General features: G+C 34.7%; 2 protein-coding genes across 2 annotated transcripts; one reads left to right on the forward strand and one right to left on the reverse strand.

Moving 5' to 3' along the window:
- The first annotated feature begins 7984 nt into the window (after positions 1-7984).
- Positions 7985-22670, forward strand: LOC128260027 (uncharacterized). The gene is made up of 3 exons (XM_052992712.1): positions 7985-8231; positions 10129-10309; positions 20465-22670. Exons 2-3 carry the CDS (start codon positions 10258-10260, stop codon positions 21751-21753), a joined length of 1341 nt encoding a protein of 446 aa, XP_052848672.1. The 5' UTR covers positions 7985-8231; positions 10129-10257; the 3' UTR covers positions 21754-22670.
- Positions 13825-15082, reverse strand: LOC128260029 (uncharacterized). The gene is given in 5 exon segments (XM_052992713.1): positions 13825-13869; positions 13871-13987; positions 14819-14883; positions 14886-15009; positions 15011-15082. Coding segments are annotated over 5 exon segments (408 nt in total). The 5' UTR covers positions 15068-15082.
- Positions 22671-22943: the final 273 nt, after the last annotated feature.

Below are 22943 nucleotides of genomic sequence, written 5' to 3' on the forward strand. Positions count from 1 at the left end.
AAAATATAGTGGTATTTGTGGGGGGGAGAAGGGGTGGGATAGAAGTGGGGCACAGGAGAGGGGTAGGGGGAGGGGGAGGGGCAGGTGGACCGAGATATGGAGATGGAGAGTTCCACAAACAAGTGCGCCAGGTTATTTTGCTGTTAATTAGTCTTACGTGATGAAACTTCATAGCTGATGGGTGGTGCCCACAAATGGCGACTGTCCGTCCATCTCTTTCTACTTGGCTCTGTCCTTCTCTTTCTTCCTCCGTGTCTCACAACAGTGCCTCTCATTTTGCGGTTTTATTTAACCCTCAACAGAGAAATGACTTCCCCAACCACAATTTAAATTAAAAGAGAAATCAAAGGGGAAAGGTAAAAATAGTGCATAGTGCGAAATAAAGTTAACGGGAAAATTTGCAATTCTATAAACAAATAGCGTTCATTTTAAATCAGTTGACTATACCCCAAAATGTTATAAATATTTATGTATCTGCAGAAAAACCGTAACGAACAGAAGGTTTTCGAAAAATATTAGGGTCATAACTCCTTCAATAAATAGTTTTTATTATAAACAATTTTTGTTCACTTAAATGGCTTTCAATTAACAAAATAAAAAATATTTTAGTTTAATTAAAAGTATAAAATTGAGATACATTATAAAACAAAATGTCAGTTATAGATTTATTCAACAATTTTTATATATTTCTCTTGTATTTTGTTAAGTTTCGGCACAAAGAGTATAATATTCTTAATAGCTTGACATTTTCAAAGAACATATAAAGAGCTTAAATCTGATTTAGCATATTACGGAGGTCACTCCCTGACCCCAAATACACCCTCTCCTTTCTTCATTATACGAACTTGTTGCTAACAAATTGTGCACAATTTTCACCAATTTACAATTTTATGATGCGCAATTGCAGCAGCCTGAAAAGAAAGAAATACAACAGCAGAGAAAAAAACTTCATTAAAGCAAATATTGCGAATAAAATTTATGTTGCCAATTTAAATACATCGAAACAACAACACCACAGGTCGAGTGGGGAAAAAAAAAATAGGAAAATAATAAAAGAAGGTGTAAAGACTAAAAGGCTGTAACCAAGCCGGCAACAACAACTAATCGAGCTGGTCATCAATTGACCAAAGCCAGGTAATGGTCGGTCACAGCCCAGACTTTTTTTTTCTTTTTTTATTATTTTCCAGCCAGTCTTCCAGAGACGGAAGACCCGAGCCATCGACGATCGATCGAAACGACAACGCGCCCATATAGACGAACTGAAAAACTGAACACTGAACACTGAAAACTGAAAACTGAAAAGAGGAAGGCCCAGAGGAGCTGAGCAGCCGAGCAGATGAGCAGCAGGGATCGGGCGGAGGACGATCGATCTTGGCAGCCGCCGCTGCGTTAGATGATGCAGCAGTCGATCCAGCAGCACCCGTCCAAGAGTCACCCGAAGATCCCCCAACTCGGACCGGGGAAAAGTGAGGAAAAAATAAATAAAAGCAAAGTGGGTGAAGCGAGGCAGGAGCAGAAGGCGGGTGGCCGAAACAAACACAGCCACACACACACGCAGGCTGACAAAAAATCGGGAACAGTGGAACTCATCGAAAGATTACTCAATAAAATCAGAAAAAAAAATGGTTCATATAATATAATTATTTCCATAAATGTTTATAAATTTGTTTGCCAAATGGGTCAAGGACAGTTAGAGGCTCGTAGGCCTAAACAACTTAAGCTATTTTTCAAGTGATTTCTTCAATGAAGGACCACTGGCATTCATCTAATTTAGAGCAAAGACTATATAACAAATGTGGGAATTTTTTTTCTACACAGAGAAAAAAGGCTCTAAAATTCGACCTTTTAGGTGCAAAAAGTGGGTAAAGACACTTTACTTTTTAAAATGATTCGACCCTGTTTGTGCACCTAAAACTTTTGCGAATTTTTTCTGTGCAGATTTTGTAAGAAATTGATTGACTTTAGAAATTATTTTAAAAATGTATTATTTTCTAATTAAATTAACAACAGACGTGGAAATAATTTAATGATTGAAATAAGGAACTAATTTTTTTACTATTTTAAAAATCAAGCGAATGCAAAACAATGAAATTGCAAAAGTCCATTGATTTGCATAACATTCCTTTTTTGGAGTTAAAAAGATGTGCCACGAAGATCTCCATATTTTAACTACTGTTAATATAGTTTATTGCCCATTACATTTTTTTATTGGGAGTTCTATAAGAATATGTGTTATCAAAATAGTCCCGGTTGTGTGATCCAGATGAGTTTATCAAATGATAATTATAGAGTATCCATTAGTGCTGAAAATGTGTTTTATGAAATGATTGCAAGAAAAGCCCCACAGTTTTTACCCAATATTTAATGCTCTACAAAAAAAAGTATATTAAATTAAATTTAATGAAGCTTAAGCCCACTGTGCTGTCGATTTGCCTTGCCCGCCGCCATCGACATCATTTGGCACATGTGAACACCGAAAAAGATGTGCCCACCGACCGTCCACCATCGACCACTCCCGATGCCGTCTCGACTTGGTCCGATCTTCTGCCCAGAAGAGCCAGACCGAGTTTGGAATACTCGAATCCGCTTGACCGACCGTCTGTCGAATATCCCCGTATGGGTATGGGGCTAGTCGACGGGCGGCCGATTCACCTGTCGCGCCGTTTTGTTTGCCTAACGCAAAGGTGGGGAAATTCGGAGGGGGGAAATGCAACTGGCTGGGTCCGCAGCTTTATGCGAAAATTCCATGAATTTGATCATTTCGGTGGAAGCGTATTAGATATTTGGCATTTTGGCTTTCCTCCGCTGACTGACGTACAATCCAGCAAAAGGCAAACGGAAAACGGACAACAAACAACGGACAAACGGACAACTCGAGGGGTCAGCGCACACATGTGACCCCGAATGATCGATGGAACTGCCAGCAGAGGAGTCTGCGGAAATTAAATGGATTATAATTATTATGCATGGCACGGAGCAGGCGCACTTTCATTGTCAACCAATAAAACGGCCAAGAGGGCAAAGTTGTCCATCGGAGCAAATGCAATCCGGCGGACAGGCCAACATGTTGGGGCTGGAATTGATTTGGCCCGCAGCCACTATTAACAGCAACAAAGCGGCGGACTCATCTTTGGCCAGAGAGCCAACAAAATAACCCTAAAGCCGCTTTGGATGATCGTCGGCTGCAGGCGCAGTGGATGACATCAGGTGCAGCCACAGTGCAACTACACTGGTAAAAAAAAACGAAGTAAATATAAATATTTTTTACTCAATTAAAATATTTTCAACTTTGATTTTCATCCGTTGCGTTTTTTATTTATTCAAACATGAAAATATTAATATATTTGAAAATTTACTTAAAATTTACACCACACTTAACTTAAAAAGCAGGCATATAAATCAAATAGAAACTATTTTTAATCTTATATATTTCACATTAATTAAAATATTTTAATATTAAACCGACAAGTTTAAAATGCATGGTTTTTAATATTTGATTTAATATTAAATTTTAATATTATATAAAAAATGTTTATATTAATAGAAAGGTGTTTATATTTACTTTTCCATTTGTTGATTAGTGTACACTCGGAGAAACTACAATTTTTGTTTAAAAGTTAATACTTATATAACAGGCCAACAACTTTTGCTTGCAAATTTAGATATTCTTTATAGAATCCGAACCGTCATTTGAATTTTAAAAGTGAATAATTAAAAAACACTTGCAGTTAAAAAACTTGCAAGGGCATAAATAATAACATACGTTAATATTTACTATTATATTAAAGAACAACAATATGTGTAACATTTTTTAAATATTAAAGGTGTAAATGAAAGCACAATAAACGATTAATAAACGATTGATTAGAAATGTAGGTTGTTTTCCGTTTATAAATAAGCTGTTCTCAATGTTCTGTGTTTACATATTGATTAAATATTAAAACTAGAAATTAAGGATTTATTATAATCAAATCAAAATACATACACGATTCTATAATTAAATGTTTCATTACCTGCGCTGAAAAGAATACAAAAAATTCATGTAGAATCGATTGTAGAAGAAAGTAAATATTAAATACTGAGTATTGGCGTAGACAGTGTCTTAGTTTTAAAAAATTGTTAGAAGATCATTTTATTTTTAAATTTACTATAGAGTTAGGTGTTGATTTCTGTGACCTAATTGATAAGATTAGTTGAGAATTCTGTGATATTTCTTTTGGTGCAGACAACCGCATAAGCTCAACTGTGCGGCTTGGGCAAATTCCAGCGGACATTTTTGCTGAGCTAAAAAGACACAGGCAACGAGGCATGTAACAACATAAACAACAGAATACTATTTGGCCTTTTGCACCTTTTTGGCATGAACAACTTTTGGTAGTGGCCAGACGAAGGCGAAGGCGGGAGGAATCTCACCGGGATGAGCTGTGTGCGCCGCGAGAGATCTTTATTTCGGGTCGAGGCGGCGGCCGATCGACCAAGACGACAACGCCCCGAAAGGCACAATTAAAATTTCACGCTTTTTTCTCTGGGCAACAGAGGGGAGCTGAAGTGACCGTCAGGACCAAAAAAAGTCACCACCTAGGAGTCGGAAAAAAAACACCTTGACCATTTTTGGGCTTACATTTTAGCCAACGAACGAAAACAGTGCGGCGGCATTTTCGCTTTGAGGCAAACCCAGGAGCAATCTTTCAGTGGCAATGCACTCGGAACAAAGATTGTCCCATAAGTGGCAAGCGTAACACCGTTGTGAACCCAAAAGCCTTTTTTAAATATACTTTAAAAATTTGTAGTTATTTAAATGAATTTTAACAATAATTAAAACAAGAATTTTTAACGCAAAAATTAAAAAACCAACCTAGTCCAAACAAGTTTGATAATTCCTAATTTTATTTTTAAACATATCTGCGTATTGTTTTTAAAACAGTAACAGTTACTTAATGATGACAGTTTTTATTTATAATTACATTTGTAGTTAATATTTAATTGCTAAGTATTTAAAGTCAATTTTCAAATAGGAAATAGAAAAATAACATAAATAAATAAATAAATAGATAAGATATTTAATGTAAGCTACATAGTGTTTCTCTTGTTTGCTTAATAAAGTTTAAAAATATAATCCTTAAATGTATATACAAAATTTCTAGTCTCCAATATTACAGTTTGCAAGACCATTTTTTTTATTGCAATAACAAATAATAACTATAGTTAATTTTAATAAATGGGTTGAAATTTAAAAAAAGGTCTTTTTATTTTAACATAAACATTATGTTAAGTTGATACTATCGCTATTTTCTTGAATCTTAATGGGATTTTTATTCCGAGTGTTGCGTTGCGTTGAAACGGTGTTGCAGCCGCCACGCGTGCAATTTGCAGTCGTTGGGGAATTGCAAGCGGCCCCTGAACACAAACACACCGAGTGGAGAGCCGCTCTTCCAGAAAGTGTTAATTAGCAGCGCGCGTGCTAATTACCAATGCCAGTTGTGAGTGCAGCCAATGACAGCTACAGCTACAGCTACAGCAGCAACAGCAACATGCAGCAGCAACATGAGCTGCTGCAGCAGCAACTCCAGTGGCAACAGCAACATCAACTTTGGCAGCAACTCCAGCGGCCATAACAACAATGAGAAACGGCAGGCGGGAAAATGTCAACGTCAACGGCGCCACAAAATGTTTAAATATGCGTATGTTGGTCGGGCGAAACTTTAATTAAATGCGAAAAAATTCGGGATAATGAGTTATTAAATATAAAAATATCTAAGCATAAAATTAGTAAAACTAAATTAAATAAATAAAAATGGAGAGACATCTATTTGCATTTAGGCTTTCAATTAACATTAAGCATTCATTTTGTTAAACAAATAAAAAAAATATAAATAAATAAACAGATTTAACAGATAAAACAAAAATAAAATTAATTCTTTAACTGTGTTTTATGTTTTATTTTGCAAGTGGAATTCAAGATTTGTATTTATGAAAAAAAATCGAACTATTAGTTGCTCAAGCTTATGTACTTATTGAAGGCCATATTTCCATAGTTTCTTAATTTTTGTGCCTAATGCTTGGTAGGTTAACAAACTTTTTTTAAATAAGAATAATTTGTATCCCATAAGTGTGCTACAAAATCCGCGCTTTGCTGACAGCGCTGCCAGATCAATCAAATTTTACCTAGTGCCTAAACTTCAGCTGGCTCTCGTTCTCTTTCCAGTGGTCTGGCAACTATATACTATCACCATATCAGCATTTTACAACACTGAACAGCACAGCTGTTTGGTTTAATCGATAGTCACGACTATTGATAAAATCGATAGGTCAAGACACACGTTTCGTTTAAAAACAAAAACACGTATACGCAATGCAAAAACATTTTGTTCATATTAAGCATACGAACGGTAGTGCAATAAAATGTTCACCAGTAATTCTTATAAAAAGAGGCTGTTTTTTCAAAACAAAGCATACGTCAAAAAGAATAGGCAAATTGTAATTTAAATTTACGTTTATTTTGTTGTGAAGATTAAAAATAAGTAAATGGATGTACGCACGCATTATTTAACATTTCTACAAATTAGGTATCAAGATATAAATTTACCTAAATTTAAAAAGGATAAATACATTACCTACGTTATGAATTTGGCTTACACTTTTCAATCTTTTTATATGTATACATTCATGGTTTTTTTTTTTAATATTATTAAATTCAATTTGTTTCTTAGATATTGCAGAAAGAACAATGTGGCTTTTAGTCTTCCTGGCTTTCATAACCGATGGTCCAAACAATTTGCACATTTGTTTATGTAATTGCACACAGTAAAGAAAGATGTTAAACTTGCTGGGTGCAATTCGCTATACACTAACAATTTTTCGTTTTTTCCTTGTGGACCATTTTATACTAATAAGATCAGGGCAAGGGAACTACAATTTTATTTGAGTTTTTTTGGTTCGTCAATTTGTTTTAGTTTTTTCCTCGACTCTACACTGACTTCGTTACTTGTGTGCGTGGTTTTTTTTAATTGTGTTGGTAAATGCACTGGCATAAGATAGTTTTGGCCACCCCTGAAAACTACAATATTATAAATATTGTTCCCGTCTCTCTCGCGAACTGGATTTTTCACACATTCTTATTGCATCTACAATAGGCCGTGTTTGGCGAGAATAAGGCCGTGTCTTACATTCTGTCAGGTTCGATTTTTGTTTGGGTTTTAAGCAGCTAGACAGCTTACGATTTTAATTTTTTAGTTTTTGAATGGCAGCGTTGTAAAACTTTAAATGCGATTTCCTTTAAACGACATTTTTAAAAACTGCTGACATCATAGCTCGACTATGACTCAATCATTTTAAATGGGTACTTTCTACAATGCTGAATTTAAAAAGAAATTTTTTCACCCAAAAAACTCATTTATATGCTCAAGCCAACGACATTTTGTTTATAATTGATCTTTTTTAAGATCTTAGGTCATTGAAGGGGAAATATATAAGGCTTTGATTATTTTATTGATTTTTTCGAGTCACTCTTTCGACCGAAACCATGTCAACAGTTTGTGTCCCATTGTCTCATTATTTCTCAATTTTTTTGAAAAATAAAAATATTTTTGTTGAAAACTTACCTTTTTATGTGGAAAAAATTTCAAACATTCTACTAAGTACATTCTTTAAACAAAATTTCATAAACTGACAATTATTTTGTGGGTTTCACTGGTACAGCCCCTTAACGTTGATCTTGTCAAAAAGTCAAAAATTTGCAAACTACGAAACCGATTAAACGTGAAGTGCGCAAAAAAGCGGGCTTTGCCTTTTGTAATTACGCATTTAGCCTAATTTATTTACCAAGCGTACATAAGAAAATATCACAAGTGCGATCAGAAGACCGTCTTTAAGAGAAAATCACCTTTAATGCGGAGCAAAGAGCGAGCGAGTCGAATGAAAGGGAGCGCCAGCGAGCCACAAAAGCTAGATTTGGCAAACAAAACAGTTTGCGTTCGGTTTGCGTTCGGTTTGCGTTCAGTTTGCTGAGAACCTCCATTCGAATCGGTCGTGTTTTTGTGCAGTGCGCTAGTGAATATAAAAAACCCCCCAAAACAATATTATCAACCAAAAAGCGGCGGCCCAAACAAACAAAAATACAGAGCATTGCCAAATAAATAATAAAGACAACAGAAACGGACAAACCGTCAATTGAAAACAAATAGTACAATGAAGTTTTATTTTTGGATCGGTTGGACTCTCGGCAAGTAAAGGTAAAGCCAAATCGAGTCCGAAACTATATATATTCGTAATCTGCGTAGGCCAAGCGACCTAATTTCGGCGCTAAGTATTTCCCCTGGCTTTGTGCCTTTTCTTGCTGGTCTTTTTTTTTCACTCTGGTTATTTCTTACTGGCCCGGCCAATATGGGCAATTTGTGCTGCAAGTGCGAAAGATGGAATTTCATTCGCTTTTATGGAAATAAGTGATAAACCGACCAGTCTGAGTGGTCTGCACATGAGCTCTGGCTTTGGCCGTTGCTTTAGCTTCAGCTTTGATATAGCTGTGATATAACTGGCGAATCGGTCAAATGCACTTGCATAAATGCACGTGTCGGCGGATTTTTTTCCGCTTTTGTTTTTCTGCCAAATAATGGAAAAATCTGATTTCCTTTGCGGTCGCCGTCGCGACGCGTCGTTTACCTAACAGCTTTCCATTCTGACGCCCACGGGATAATTTAATTATTGTATGTCTGCATTTAGTCGCCCAGACCAACACTTCATTTGCTTGCACTTGAATACAGATGTGGACAACTAAATAATATTCTTCATGTCTGAAATAGTTAAAACAAATCTATCAAAAAACTTGAACTAATAATAACAAGTAAATATATTTATTTTTGTTAAATATATATTGGTTATATTTACATTTTTATTTTGTTTATTAGTTTACTTTGTTTTAAGTCTTTATACATACATTTTAAGTGCTTAACTTATTCAATAATTCAGTCACAAATATTGTATTATTATTTTTAACAATTGTATTGTTATTATTTATTAACAATTATTTTTGATTTATACGGATAGGCAGTACTATAAATTATTACAAATTTAAGTAGCATAAAAGTTCGTTCCATTTCAAAAGGCTATTGCTAAAATATTTCTAATATTCATTAAATTTAAAAATAGTACAAAACTAACTGCATATGACTGAACGTCTCACAACATATTGAAATCTTAAGGGAACGCATGGCGATGGAAAAGCAATAAAAGAAAAGAATATATTTCACAACCATTGGAAAGAGCGAAAGCAAGGAAAGGAAAAACACCAAATGGCCAATTCAGCTTTATTATTTTGGCCCAAACTGTGTGCATCGGCTGGCTCACATGTGCCTTTCCTTGTGTGTGGTATCAAAACTGAAGAGTTATCAGGCAATCAGTTTTGGCATATGTTATAACACACTTATCGTGCGAATCGAAGAAAACAACGCAGGTAGCGTGTTTGGGCGGTAATCAGAGTGTACTTGGCAACTTTGTTACAACTTCGCTTGGAAACCAAAAAACCCTCAGATTGGTATCTTTTCGGCAGGCAAAAAAACCAGATGCGAATTGAAACTGCGACGTTATAAAATTTGTCAGAGAAAAAAAAATAGATAGCTAAAACAGATAAGAAAAAATGCATTTCAGGGTCAATTGAACAAAACCGAAATAATATTTGTCAAAGAAATGTAAATTAAATATTTACAGTTTCTACTAAAAACTTTAATTGTGAGTAATGTTGATTAATTGAAATGTTTGTTTAAGAAATAGGTGAAATACCTAAGAATAACTCATTGTCTCATATTTAAATAAGATTAGATAAAGGTGCATCATCCCAGTCCTAAATTGTATTTAAGGGGAGTAAAGTCGCAGTTGTAAGGCAGTTCCTTTTCGACCATTTCAAGGTATTTTTTATGTGCATATACAAATCATTACTTGCAAAGCATTGTGAAATTAAAAGTCACAGGTACTTTGTGTTGATACATTTTAACCATTTGATTTTAAATAATTAAAAATAAATAGGGAAAATGTGCCAATATTCAAAATAAATTAAATCTATATTAAGCTTTTGAATAAATTAATTTAATTTAATGTAATAAATAATGTCTAATTTATGTTTTCTTGCATTTTCAGAGACTCTGTGTGGCTGAAGTAAACAAAAAGAAAGAAAGAAAACAGTTTTCTAATAGTTTCACAACAAATTAAATATATATATAGATATATATATATATATTTGGACTTTGATCAAGTTGCTCACGTGATATGGACAAGTTAATAATACTTTGCTTATTCCTATGGACTCTTCAATCTTTGGGTGAGTTAATTATGCCGAAATAAGTATATTAATGAAGTGAATCACAGAAATCGGATAATTCAGATGTTACGAATGTGTTTACTTTGACTCTATTGAGATACTTTCCATTAAAGAAAAACAGAAGTCGAATGCCTACGTCACTTCAGCGGCATCACGGGGCTATATATATCGTGCCGATCTTTCTCATGACGTGTCGAAAAATATATATAGCTACGATTTTGGCCATATGCCATGCGGTTCCCCATTCTTCTATATTTTAGCATACCGACTTTTTGTTTTGCTTATTTCTTTACTACCTAAAACACATGTTGCCGCGCCAATTTCGTGGTTTCTGCTTTTGTTCTTTTTTGTTTTGTTTATGAGCTTCATTGATAATTCAAATGGCAGTGTATCATCTGAGTGTGTGTATTTTCGGTTGTATTTTCGGTTGTATTTTTGGTTTTTTTTTTAATTCACTTTTATTTTTATTTCGCATTTTTGGGGCATTTCTCAAAATATTGTTTATTTTTATTTGATTCGTTTTTGTTTGGCTTTCGCTGGCGTATGTTTTTCTATGAACCGAACTGACCTTGATAGTGGATATCGAAGGGCATGGGCAATCTTTTGTTTAAACAATATTACCTGAAGTGCGTCACTACATTTTGTGGGGGGATCCAAACTGAGAACGTTTTTACTGGCAAACAACAAAGTTCTTAAAGGCAAAATGCGTTTTACAAATTGCGAAATGGAAAATAAATTTACTTCTTATGTTCTATGAATGATTTAGAACTTAATTTCTTTAATTCCTAAATCGTCAATTAGTTTGCTTGTTGAAAACAAAATCCATTTTCTAGAAATTATTTGCTATAATTCCAAAATTGTCAATTAGTTTGCTTTTCGAAAACCAATTCTTTTTGTCGAACATTTTTATTAAACAAAAAAATGTATAGTCAGTTAATTTCTGCAAGTACACATTGATTACTATAAACTATGTATATAAATTTCAATAATAAAAGACATGGTAAGATTATTTTTTTGCAAAAAAAATCTGCAAATACGCAAAAGTAGATAACACTTATCGCAAAAACATGAAAATATATTTTAAGGCCCCATTTATTTCCCCCATTGACTTAGTGATTAATGCTGAAAATAGTTGGGGTGCATTTTCCGCTTATTCACCCGATATATAGTATTTCATTGCTAGACAAACTTACCTTAGATATCGGTGGAAACATGTGTTAATCTACGGAAATCTAATGAACTTAACCTTGAGTGCGGTGTGGAGTGTTGTCTTGATTTTTATAGAAAGCCCAAATGTGGCAACGCACACTTTTGTGTGGAATTCCATCTTAATCTGCGCTCTTATCAAATTGGTGACAAACGACAGATAGTCTATTGTAGAGCGTGTTTGTTACGTATACAAACACACAGACATACAGAGTCCAACTGCCAGTTGTTGTTGCCGTGTTTGCCCAACAAATTCCATCCAGATGAATACGATAAGTGAACTTAGAACAGCCAGAACAAAGGCAAGTTGCCACTAGGTTTTAGCCGTTTTCCCCGGGCCATAAAGAAAAATAACTCTCGAAGGCAGGCCAGCCCCTCGAATATTATTCCATTACCTGATGAAATCGTAATCCGCTTTTCGTGCAAGCAATTTCCACAAGTAGGCTGATTGCACTTTGGAGAGAACTAGAAATAGAGTCATTTTAACATTGCTAATGAAAAATCAGCAAACTTTTAAAATATTTTTTATCTTTTATCTTTTATGTAGATATACATATATATGCAGAAACAATTGCTAATATATTAAAATTTGTTATAATAAATGCTATGTATTTATTTTAAAGGCGAATTTGAATTTCTTGGTGAGCATGTTCCAAAAAGGCATTTAATCACATTTTAACAATTTAGCATTTTATTTAACATTTAACAATCTGCTAGAAGTGTTCTTAGAAATATGTTTTCAAAAAGCTATAGTTTTTGTGAATTTTGTTTGGTTTTTTAATGAAGTGTTTTCGTAGAAAAATTTGTTCCGAGTGCAGTTGCTTTTTGGCTAACCCCTCAGAATTGTGCTTGCTGACTAACCCACTAAGTGAGCTATTTAGACTCCGGACTCCCCTCTTTCGGTTACTAGGGGTGGCTACAATATTTTGGCCTAGAATTCCCCGACTTTACCGGTTTGGGTTATGTCACCGTACTCCCACCATTCCAAATTTCGTTGTGGCAAATGCAAATGCGAATGAATATGGATGTGAAAATGGCTGGCCGGAAACACTTTCCTTTTTATTTTATGGCTGGCCTTGACAAAGGTTTTCCTTCGGCTCAAGTCAATATACATTTGGATAGAGTTTCTTTGCCATGGCAAAAATACTGATGACGAATTCAGACGTCAATAAATGATAAATAGATTTTGCTCACTTGACTTTTCGCGGTGTAAGAAGGAATTTATCAGGGGCAATTCTTAAAAGAAAGAAAAAGATTCTGTGACCATGACATTGCAGACTGTACGAGTGAAAGGCTTGTGTATTAATTCTTTGTTTTGTTTTTCTGGGGGGGCTCTTGATAAACGCTATTCTATTTATGCTCCGCTAAATATCTTTTGTGGGCAGACTCACGTCATTTCTTAATTTGATTGGCCGGCACTCGAATAGGGGCCTGAGCTTTCTTAATCTATTATTTTTCTGCACTCGCATTATCAACAAGTTAGTCTGCTTATAATAAATACAAAAGAGTTGGTGGACACTCAAACTAAAGGATACTCTTTTATCTACTGTTTCTTTTTGTAAAGCTTGCAATTTAAAATAAATTTATAATGATAATTGCATATTTTAATAAAAACAAATTTAAAATGCCAATTGTATAATGCTTTTCATGATTAAATTTAAATGCTGGCTGCATCCAGTTTATAATAATAATTGAGTTTTAAGCACGTATAGAAATCAACAAACCAGTTCACACTCTATAAAAACCAATTAATTATTTTATTCGTTTTATCTGATTTCTGACACATTTTTAAGCTTTTAAATTATGTTTAAATCCAATCGTTATTAATGTTTTATTAACAATAAAGTGCAGAAACCACTTTGTAAAAATTTATTTATTTCTTTTAATCTGATTTCTGGTACAAGCCAGAGCTCATTTGTGTTTATTTTTAATTAACAGTGAAGTGCAGAAATCAGTCAACCAGTTTGATGCCAAATTCCTCAGTCATGAATCATGAAACATTGGGCCAAAATATGGAGCATAAAAATTTGAAAGTCATGGCAGTGAAATTTTTCGGTGGAAAAGCAGTATCTCAGGGTTCGAGGGTAAAAATAGATATTCGTTGGATATCCACAAGGCATTTCCACCTCAAACCGAATGCCCCAGATAGGCGTCTAATCTGAACGTGTAGCAGGCATAAATCCCATGCCAAAGCCATTAGTCACTGCCACCGACTTAGTCATGGAAACGCATAAATATATATTGAGGAGTATATTTGCCCCTGGTTAATGTACTTTTTTTTTTTGTGTGCTTTATTGAAATATTTCTCTTTACGATCGTCTCATCACCTCGGCATCCACACTGGCCCTGATCCAATTGGCCAATATTCCTGCTCAGCTGGAAGATCAATTTCGTGTTGAACTTCATGTCCGGCATGTAGGCCGGAAAGTGATCCGGATTGAGGGCAAAACGTGTGGACGTATAGTTGACATTCTGCGGATGGATGGAGATACGGAACCTGTTAGCGAATGAAAATGATATTTGGAAATCGATTTGGGTTTCATTCAAACTTTCGTTTCGTCGAAACCGCTTTGGTTTTTCGGTTAATGCGCAATTTATGTGCTTATTCGTATACATGCTTATTTATTTCATTTGTTTATTTTCCGTTTTTTAATGATAGCGGCGTATTTTCGAACAATCGTATAGATAGCTCTGTTTATTTGCGAGAACATTTGACTAATTTGTTGCTCTATTTACGTGCAGCTCTTAAAGATAAAGATTACGGGAAATTTTCATCGAATTTTGAGTAGGTCAGAAATTTGTATAATTAGGTTTCAAGTTCTTTTATAGGGTTTGACTTCTAGTTTCTGTTACCATAAAGTTTTAAAAGTTATTAACTATAAATCGCGAATATTAGAAATATGTTTCATAATTATAGATATGTTTTCTATTAATTCCAATAGCCACAAATGTAGCACTATAACAAAGGTGTGGCTAATGTTATACAAAAATTAATTTTGATAATAAATTGCGCATTTAACTATTTCATTTGGCTCTTTTTGCAAACAATAGCAATTTTTGTGGTTTGATTTGAAGCCCTAAAAGGTTAAATTCAGTACACAAACCTGCGGTGAACGTATTATTTCTTAAGGCCAGAAAAACTAGTTATAACTCGGTGGCAATAAAAGTCATGAGCTTGAGTTTGAAATGCATCGCCCGAAAATCTATCCATCAGTGATTTGCATATATGTACCACTGCAACGTGATTTGATTTACCAATAATGATTTATTTATATTAAGGCTTAGAGAGAAAATGTAACTTACCGCCAGAAGGGGACAGACAGCTAAATAATTTCCCGATTGCAGAAGCTTTTTGAGGACGGTACTCTAATGCGATTTTTGCTAAGAAAACCGATCAGATTACAGCCATCCAAACGAATTTTAAACAAATGCTGAAAAAAACGATCTTTTCGGTTGGCGATCTGACCCCCAGTCAGTTCCACCCACATTTTGTTGGACAAGTCGGCGCAGCAGGAGCCAGGTGTTTAGGAAATTTCCCTGCTTCTTTGGCATCTCCACAATATCGCACTTAAAGACCTCCGCTGTAGTGGGGTCGATGACCGAACAGTTGATGTCCCGCCAACGGATCTCGAAATCGCGCTACAAGTGGGTGAGCCCATTAAATAAATGCGCATCATATGCTGAATCTATAAACCTGTAGTCTTAGTCACGGCAGCTACTTTTAGCGGTGAAAAACCAAAACTGCATCTTATTTACGTAAATTATATTTTAAGGAATAAGAATATTTTTTTGTCAGGGAATTTTTTTTATTGCATTCTAATTTTTGAATGCGTTTTATATGTACGAATTTCATTTATATTTTTGTCGCACTTTTTTAAAAATTTTCAAGTAATAAATCTCAAGAAAAAAAATCTTTTTTAAAATGTTCTGAATTGTTTCCAATATCCCTATAGTAATAGTCACATCTGTTACGTACGATTGCAGTAATATGCAGCATAATAATCCCAGCAGAAAGGCGTCAGTCATCGTTTTAGCTATGGCCATCGAAAGACAACACATTGCGGTCCCAGTGCAGTAATTATTAAAAAATAATTATTTTTATTTTGTATACAAAACATATAAATTGAATATCGGCGCACATCTGTTTGCTTGCTCTCGTTTCGCCTTTGTTTTTTGGTAAGGAAGGGGATCGGATATGGAGGGTGTTTGTCATCAATCAGACATTTTACGCTGTGCCGTATAATTTAATTGTAATTGTGCAATTTGTACAAAATAATCACCGCGGGACATACATCCCCCCATCAAAATTCATGGCAGGTCTGCTTTTTTGTTTTCATTTTTGCATATGAAATAATTTGCGAAGTCGTGTCGCGGTCGGTTATATTGCCTTGTTTGTTTATTTATTCAGAAAGAGAAATGTGAATTTGATTATTCTAGAATATTTATTGAATTGCTAAAATATTTTCGCCGTATTTTAGCAAATATTAATTCAACAAAAAATGGGTAATCTCCAAATGACGTACTGAATTGTTTACAAAGACGCAGATTTATTTTTGATAATTTTTGTTAAACAACACATTTTATTTAAGAAAACTTTTGTTAATAAAGAAGATCTTATAAGATGGGTATTATATAAATAATTTAAAATTAATCAAAGCGAAACATATTGAAATAGTTCCAAAAAGTATAAACTGAGACTCATCGGTCAAGTTCGAGTCCCTCAATTAAATGTTTGTGTATATATATTATTGGTGTATTTAGATATTAGCATTTATAAATTTGTTTTAAAACTGAAAATAAACAATTGCAATTCTGGTTAATTTTTCTAAGAGCTCATTCTTTTTTTAACCTATATAATAACCTATTATTTACGTAAAAGAAAGGGCAACTGAATTGAGTTGCGACACGCATTAGTTAATTTTGTGTGCCATTTGGCGTGCTTACCTTTCCCATATGGTTGACTACAGTTTGCACTTATAATTAATGATGTGCGGTTGAATATATTTGCCTAGTGTATGGTAGCCCCACTACTATAATTGATCTATAATTAAGATAAGGTTTACTACGCCTGTCGCCGCCGGCTTAAACGAGCCAAAAAAGTAAAAAATAGAAAGCGTCGAGCGTACGAAAATGTTTTGTTTACGCAATTCTAACGAATTAGTTGGCCATTTATAAACTTTGGTCTCCAGCTGGAGAAGTTATTCATAGAGTACAGGGTATATCAAATGGTGGAAATATTAGTAAAAGGATGGAGCATTAATGTGGCCGGCTAATGGTAATGCCAACCGTGAAGTGAACTGAACAATCGGAGAACTCTCTTTATTGGTAGCAATGCGGAAAGCAACGAAATCTAGAGTGGCGAACGATTATTTGCTCTACATGATGGCGATTAAATTAAATCGCATAAATTACGCTGGCTTAGGACGTGTGAGAGACGTTGGCAAAAAAGATTGATTGCTTTTCTTCTTAAGTATGAAACAAGTTCTGAAAATATAGTACTGATTACCGCAGGTCTGATGTCACATTTTTCGGCATGCTATACATGGATTATATTGCCGTTTAATTCGGGTGTGATTAAATCACATCTGTCATCGTTTATTTTCATTTTGAAAGCTTTAGTTTACGATCACAAAATTCAATGAGATTGCTCGAAATACAGTTCAGCTAATAAAACAATTAACACGCGGATAAGCTATATTTAAATGGAATTACTTTACTTAATTAATCATACATGGTTGGGTGATTTTACTAAATAGGACTTAGCTCGGAAATAATTATGATTGGTTTGAATTTTGATTGAGTGATTCTTTTTACATATAATTACCTAAAATTTATTAAATGGTTCTCATATTGTTTAATATTTTTACATAATCTAACTAAAAAAGAAAAATATTAATATTTGTTGAAAGATAAAAGCTCTAGCAACAATAGTTTCTTGTCTATCTGATCTTTTTAACTCCATAAGCTTCAAGTTTACTTCATGTTTACTTTCAAACTTGAAGTTTAGTTTACTTTCATTAAACTTCAAGTTTACTTTCATTAAAAGGAAACACTTCTTATAAAGGAATGTAAATTAAATTCCAAATCTAAATAATTTTTTTTTGTTGAAACAGTGATATATAAACTTTGAAGTGCTCTTCCCAGATTAAATCACCACTTTCACGTGACTCACATTTGTGCATCACTGTGATTCATTGCTAGTAAATAAAAGTTTAACAAATTGTTGTCTTCCTGGTTTTCGGATTACTAAAGTCACCGTTTTATGACTTCCATAATGACCAAGAGTTCGCTTAAAATGTCATAAAATGTACGAATATATGATAATTCCCGACAGAAAATTAGATTCGCCATCAGCAAATTATCAAAGAGACACTTTTTCAATGTTCACGGTGATTGACGTGAATGGGTAAGCATGAAATGAAATAAGCACAAAAAATGGTAAAAATAAATAGTTTGTAGTTTTGTTTTTGGCTTCGAGGGAACTTGAACATCGTCTAATTACTCCATCAACTGTTTGGTCTTTGTCGCTTGTAATGGCTAACATCTTGGGCCGACCTTTTAGATAGTAGTTAAAAGTAGACGTCGACCTCGTACCCTCAGTTTTTTTTTTTTTTTTAGTATTTTGTCGTGTAATGTTCGTTTTGTTTGGTTTAAGTAACTTTGCATGTCAACGAGCGTGTCAGGAAAAAAACTAAATGCGAAACGAAAATAAGCGACTGCTAATTGTACTGGAATTTATTTCGCCGTATCTGTATCTGGTTTTTGTGAGCTGCTCCTCAGCCTCTCTGCTCCTCGCGTTGCCTGAATTGCATTTTTGCATGCCGGCCTTCGGCTGTAGATCAATCAAAAAGAAATATGGATCGCCTCGTTCGCAGCTTCAAAGTATCCGTATCTGCACATCAGTGTATCTGTGCTTGTATCTGTATCTGTATCTGTATCCGTATCTGTATCCGTATCGGTGGCCAGAGACCGGTGACGTAAGTGGGCAGTAGCAGCACTTCTGCTGGTGCTCCCCTATACAATCATCATAATGATCATCGTCGTCGCCAGAGAACCCCGCTAATGAGCCCCGACCCATTTATGAGGCGGATATGTGCTTAGGTAATTTGCATCGAATTTTTATAACCTTTGGAACCTGGAAACCTTCTTCAACGCCCCACCGTCTCATGTCTCTTGTTTATTCCCTTTTTTTATTTTTGCTGACCCATAGGCGATAAAAAAAAATTACCACTATCCATTCGGGTCAATAAACCCGCAGTGCAAAGCAACCAACAAAAATATATTTTAACAAATAAATGAATAACCAGAGAGAAGAAAGCAATATAGCTTGCACATGGGCAATTTATTGTGTAGCTAAGCATTTTACTATTTAGAAAAACAATTTTAACCAGAACTTTGATTCAGAATAAAGTTTTTTTGTGCCCGTTGAGGTTGAGTTATTATTGTTGAACGTTGCAAAGTTAATACCAGGAAAATCTATGAAATGGTTTTGCATTAAATTGTGTTTGCATTAAATTGTCAGGAAAGTAATTTGGTTGAGAATATATTCAAAACATTATTTTTCTTTCATTTCATGACTGTCAACATTTCTGGTTATTAATAGAAAGCAAATAGACAAACAAAATTTCAAGGTATTCCCAAAATTTCTATTGATCCCAGCACGCACAGTTCCCTGACATTTTTAGCGCCCTTCTATGCGCTTCTCAATCAATCGAGTACGGTCACGCACACATAACTACACATATGAATAATTGCCCCGTCTGCTTGCTGTCATATAGATCGCTCCGACCTGATAGCCGAAGAATAAAGCCACAACAGCGAAAGCAACAACTTATATCTATTTTAAATTACGTTCAATTAAATGCGCTTCACCTACAAAGTCTGCGACAGTGTGACGTCAATATCGAAAATAATTGATAACCTTCGATCACGATCGGGAAGAGCTTGTAACAAGTTTTGATGCGACGCATTTTTGTAACAAACTTTACCACACCAAATTGATAATATCAGCGATCGGGGCTATGTTGATTCAATGAAACGATCGATCCATATCGATCCAAAATGGGAGGGCTTCAAATATTTCGGGCTTGTTTTGCAGTGCAATTGTATATCTTTTTGTCTTGGCATTGTTATTGTACTTTGCCATTCACATTTTTATCACTCCGCCTCCTTCCTCCCCCTTTCATACATAATTCAATGATAAAATGTCAAAAATCAATAACAATAAATAAATGATAAACGAGAGTGTGACTCCCGTACTTTGTATTCCACCAAAAATAAATTTCGTTTTGTTTGTTTTGATTGGGTTTCTGTTTGCTTGGAGAAATTTCCTAATAGTGTGCCTAATCAAATTGCCATTTTTATAAATTTACCTATAAATGTATTGAACAAGCCATGGCTATTTGGTGCGCAGGGTGGAATGTGATTTTTAATATCGATCGATTTACTAATATTGAACTTGAAGGGCATTAAAATCTGATCGGAATTTTAAAATCACCTTGGGGTATCGAATTTCTGTTTTGACTGGGAACACATTTACTTTTGATGCTGATTAATTGGATTTTCAATTTAAATTTAAGGACTTGCTTGTGACCTTTTAGCGTTGGCCTGTGAGTCAAGTGAATCGTTTAAATTTATCAAATAAAATGTTTACTTTTAGATTTGTTATATGTGCCCCAAGCATTTTATTATTAATCTAATCCTCTGAACCTATATTTTTTTAATAACCTAACTGTTGGTAAAGACTTAACAATATACCGAATTTTACAAAATTCTAATTTTATTGACCAAAAATGTAATAACTTAAAAAATCAAAAATATTTATACCAAGTTAAACTTATAAATTACCTTAAGGTGTGATTGCATTTGCTTATGTCTATCTTTATTTTGACTTAGTAAACTAATTAAGCATAAAATTGAAATAAACGTTTCCTTTTTCTTTTGTTTCAGCTCTGCCAATAATTGATCCAGATGATTCCCTAACAGAAATGTGCCTGCCTTGTCAAAAGGATTGGGATTGGCCCATTTGCGACAAAGTGATCGTTGAGGTGGAAAGGGGAAATGGAGTGCCTGGGACATGTTGTCCTCGATACGAGTGCCGCGATGAGGAACCCGTCTGCAATGGGTCCAAATTGAGGTTCTACAAGAACAAGTGCACTCTGTGCGATCCCTGCGAACCGCATGCCGTGCAATGCAAGGAAATCTGTCAAATAGAAGAGCCCTTAGCGAACTGTTTAACCGATGACGAGGAGTACAAACAAGAGGGAGAAATTTGGACTGAGAACAATGGCTGTACAACCTGCACATGCCTAGGTGAAAAAACGTCATGTGAAACATACCAATGCAATCAAGTTGCATGCAGTAATCCCATCTCGATCGAAGGAGAATGCTGTTTAATTTGTCCCGACGAACTGGATGAGAGTGGCTTATATTATGGTCGTTTACCATTGGGTGGCACAACCAAGGGTCCTAAAATTCTGGAGGGAGAATCTTCCTATCTACAAAATAGCTTCGATACACCAACTCAAAGTTCGACCAGCATTCCGGCTATAAACGAATCCAGTATAGCCTATAACTTCACTAGTCCAACTGAAAGTACCACACCCACACTCACTCCGGTAACAAGCGAATTCTTCAGTACAGATATTGTTTCCTCTGAAACACCGGATCTCAAAAACGCATCAGATGACGTAGATAATTCTAGCTCCGATTCTACAACAGAGATCACCACAAATACCACCACATCAAGCGATTTAAAATCTTACACTGACTCAAGCACTTCGATTGAGCCGTCCACTTCAATGGATGATCATGTTACAAAAACCGATGTTGGAGCTGAGACCACCAAGGGAAATATAGATGATAAGCCAACAGAGATTTTGTTAAATGAATTTGGTAACTTGGGCATGACCGATCATCCCATTGCCCCTCAGCCAGCAGCTGCAGCTGTGGCACCTGAGTCCACCAGCCAGGTCAAGGTTACCAGCGATACGGAGGACCCCCTTTCAGGATCCACACCCAAAACATATGCTGTTGTGCCCCAGGAGCAAAACAAATCCAATTTCCTATGGGCTTTAATTTTGCCTTTGATTATTTGTCTGGGATTGGGATTGTGTTATACTTTCTGGAAGTTTTGCTGTTTCAATGGCAAAAATGACAAATTTCATATGGCAACAAAAAAAAATGATTCTAGAGAAAACGAAGCATTAGTTGTGATTCCTGTGCAGACAAAATCATAGTATCAATTCCATATTGCCATCTCAGTTTTTAAATTCATATTTAAAAAGTAAAAAAAAAAAAACTATTTTCTTAACATGCCACAGAAGGGAACTATTTAAATACGTAATGTTTTCTCTGTGTGATTTCCATCCTCTCGCAGACTGATTTTTGATCTTTAAAAACTTTCGTTCTAGTTCCGGCTAGGGAAAGTTATACCAAAATAGTGGAAGAAGTCTGCATGTTAATAATACTTAGGAAAATAAACTATCTTCGCCGTCAGTCAGGAGAGAATTTTATATTGTTTTAACAGAATTTAAGGACAATCCACAGACATTGAAAGCAGCCGAGCCTATCGATCAATAATGACCATTGCCGGCAAATTAGGTATACTTCATGCATTAATATACATCTTGATCTTAAGACCTTGCTCAAATTATTATGTGAAACGATTAGATTAAGCAGTAAGACAACCTACGTTAATGTGATAGATTTAAATAGCAAAAGCGAGGAAACACAAAAATAATTGTAATTGGAAAGTATTAGTAGGAGACTCTTTAGTTTGATTGTAAATTAAAATTACCGTGTGACCAGAATTGTAGCATTAGAGTGATTTAATATCAAACACGCACTCATTCAATATTAAATTATTATACGTACTAGAGCCATGGAGTTAAAGAGTCGATCAAGGATATTATTTTTGCGACAATGTTGGAGACCTGACGTGCTTCAGTTCAAGAAACAAAAAGCTGTAAGCTGAACTATTTGCATTGAAAATGTAAAACGGCTCTTCGACCAGAGGCTCAATTACGTACATACCTATTAAGTTCCCTGAACACGCATCAACTACATTCATTCCTTTAAACCCATTTTATTAATATATTTAAGACATTAAAACCATACAAAAATAAAGCGAAAGAAACCAAAGGAAAATAACAATAAAAAAGAGTTTTATTTTTATTTAGAGTTGAATTTGAGCAGAACTATTTACTCCATTTTTGAAGACAGCCTGAGCTATTCTTGCTTATAATTGTTATAATCCTCCGTGTACCTATATGGATATGGATATTTTTGAATTAATGTACATATGTACATACCTTTAGTTATTTATAGCAAAATCAGTACGTCATTTCTATTATTAAAATTCATAATCCTATTGATTCATAAACAAAATTGACAATAGTTTGTTATATTTAAAAGTTTTTTTCTATTT

Source organism: Drosophila gunungcola, assembly GCF_025200985.1.
Source record: "Drosophila gunungcola strain Sukarami chromosome 3L unlocalized genomic scaffold, Dgunungcola_SK_2 000014F, whole genome shotgun sequence".
In the NCBI taxonomy this organism is placed as follows: domain Eukaryota; kingdom Metazoa; phylum Arthropoda; class Insecta; order Diptera; family Drosophilidae; genus Drosophila; species Drosophila gunungcola.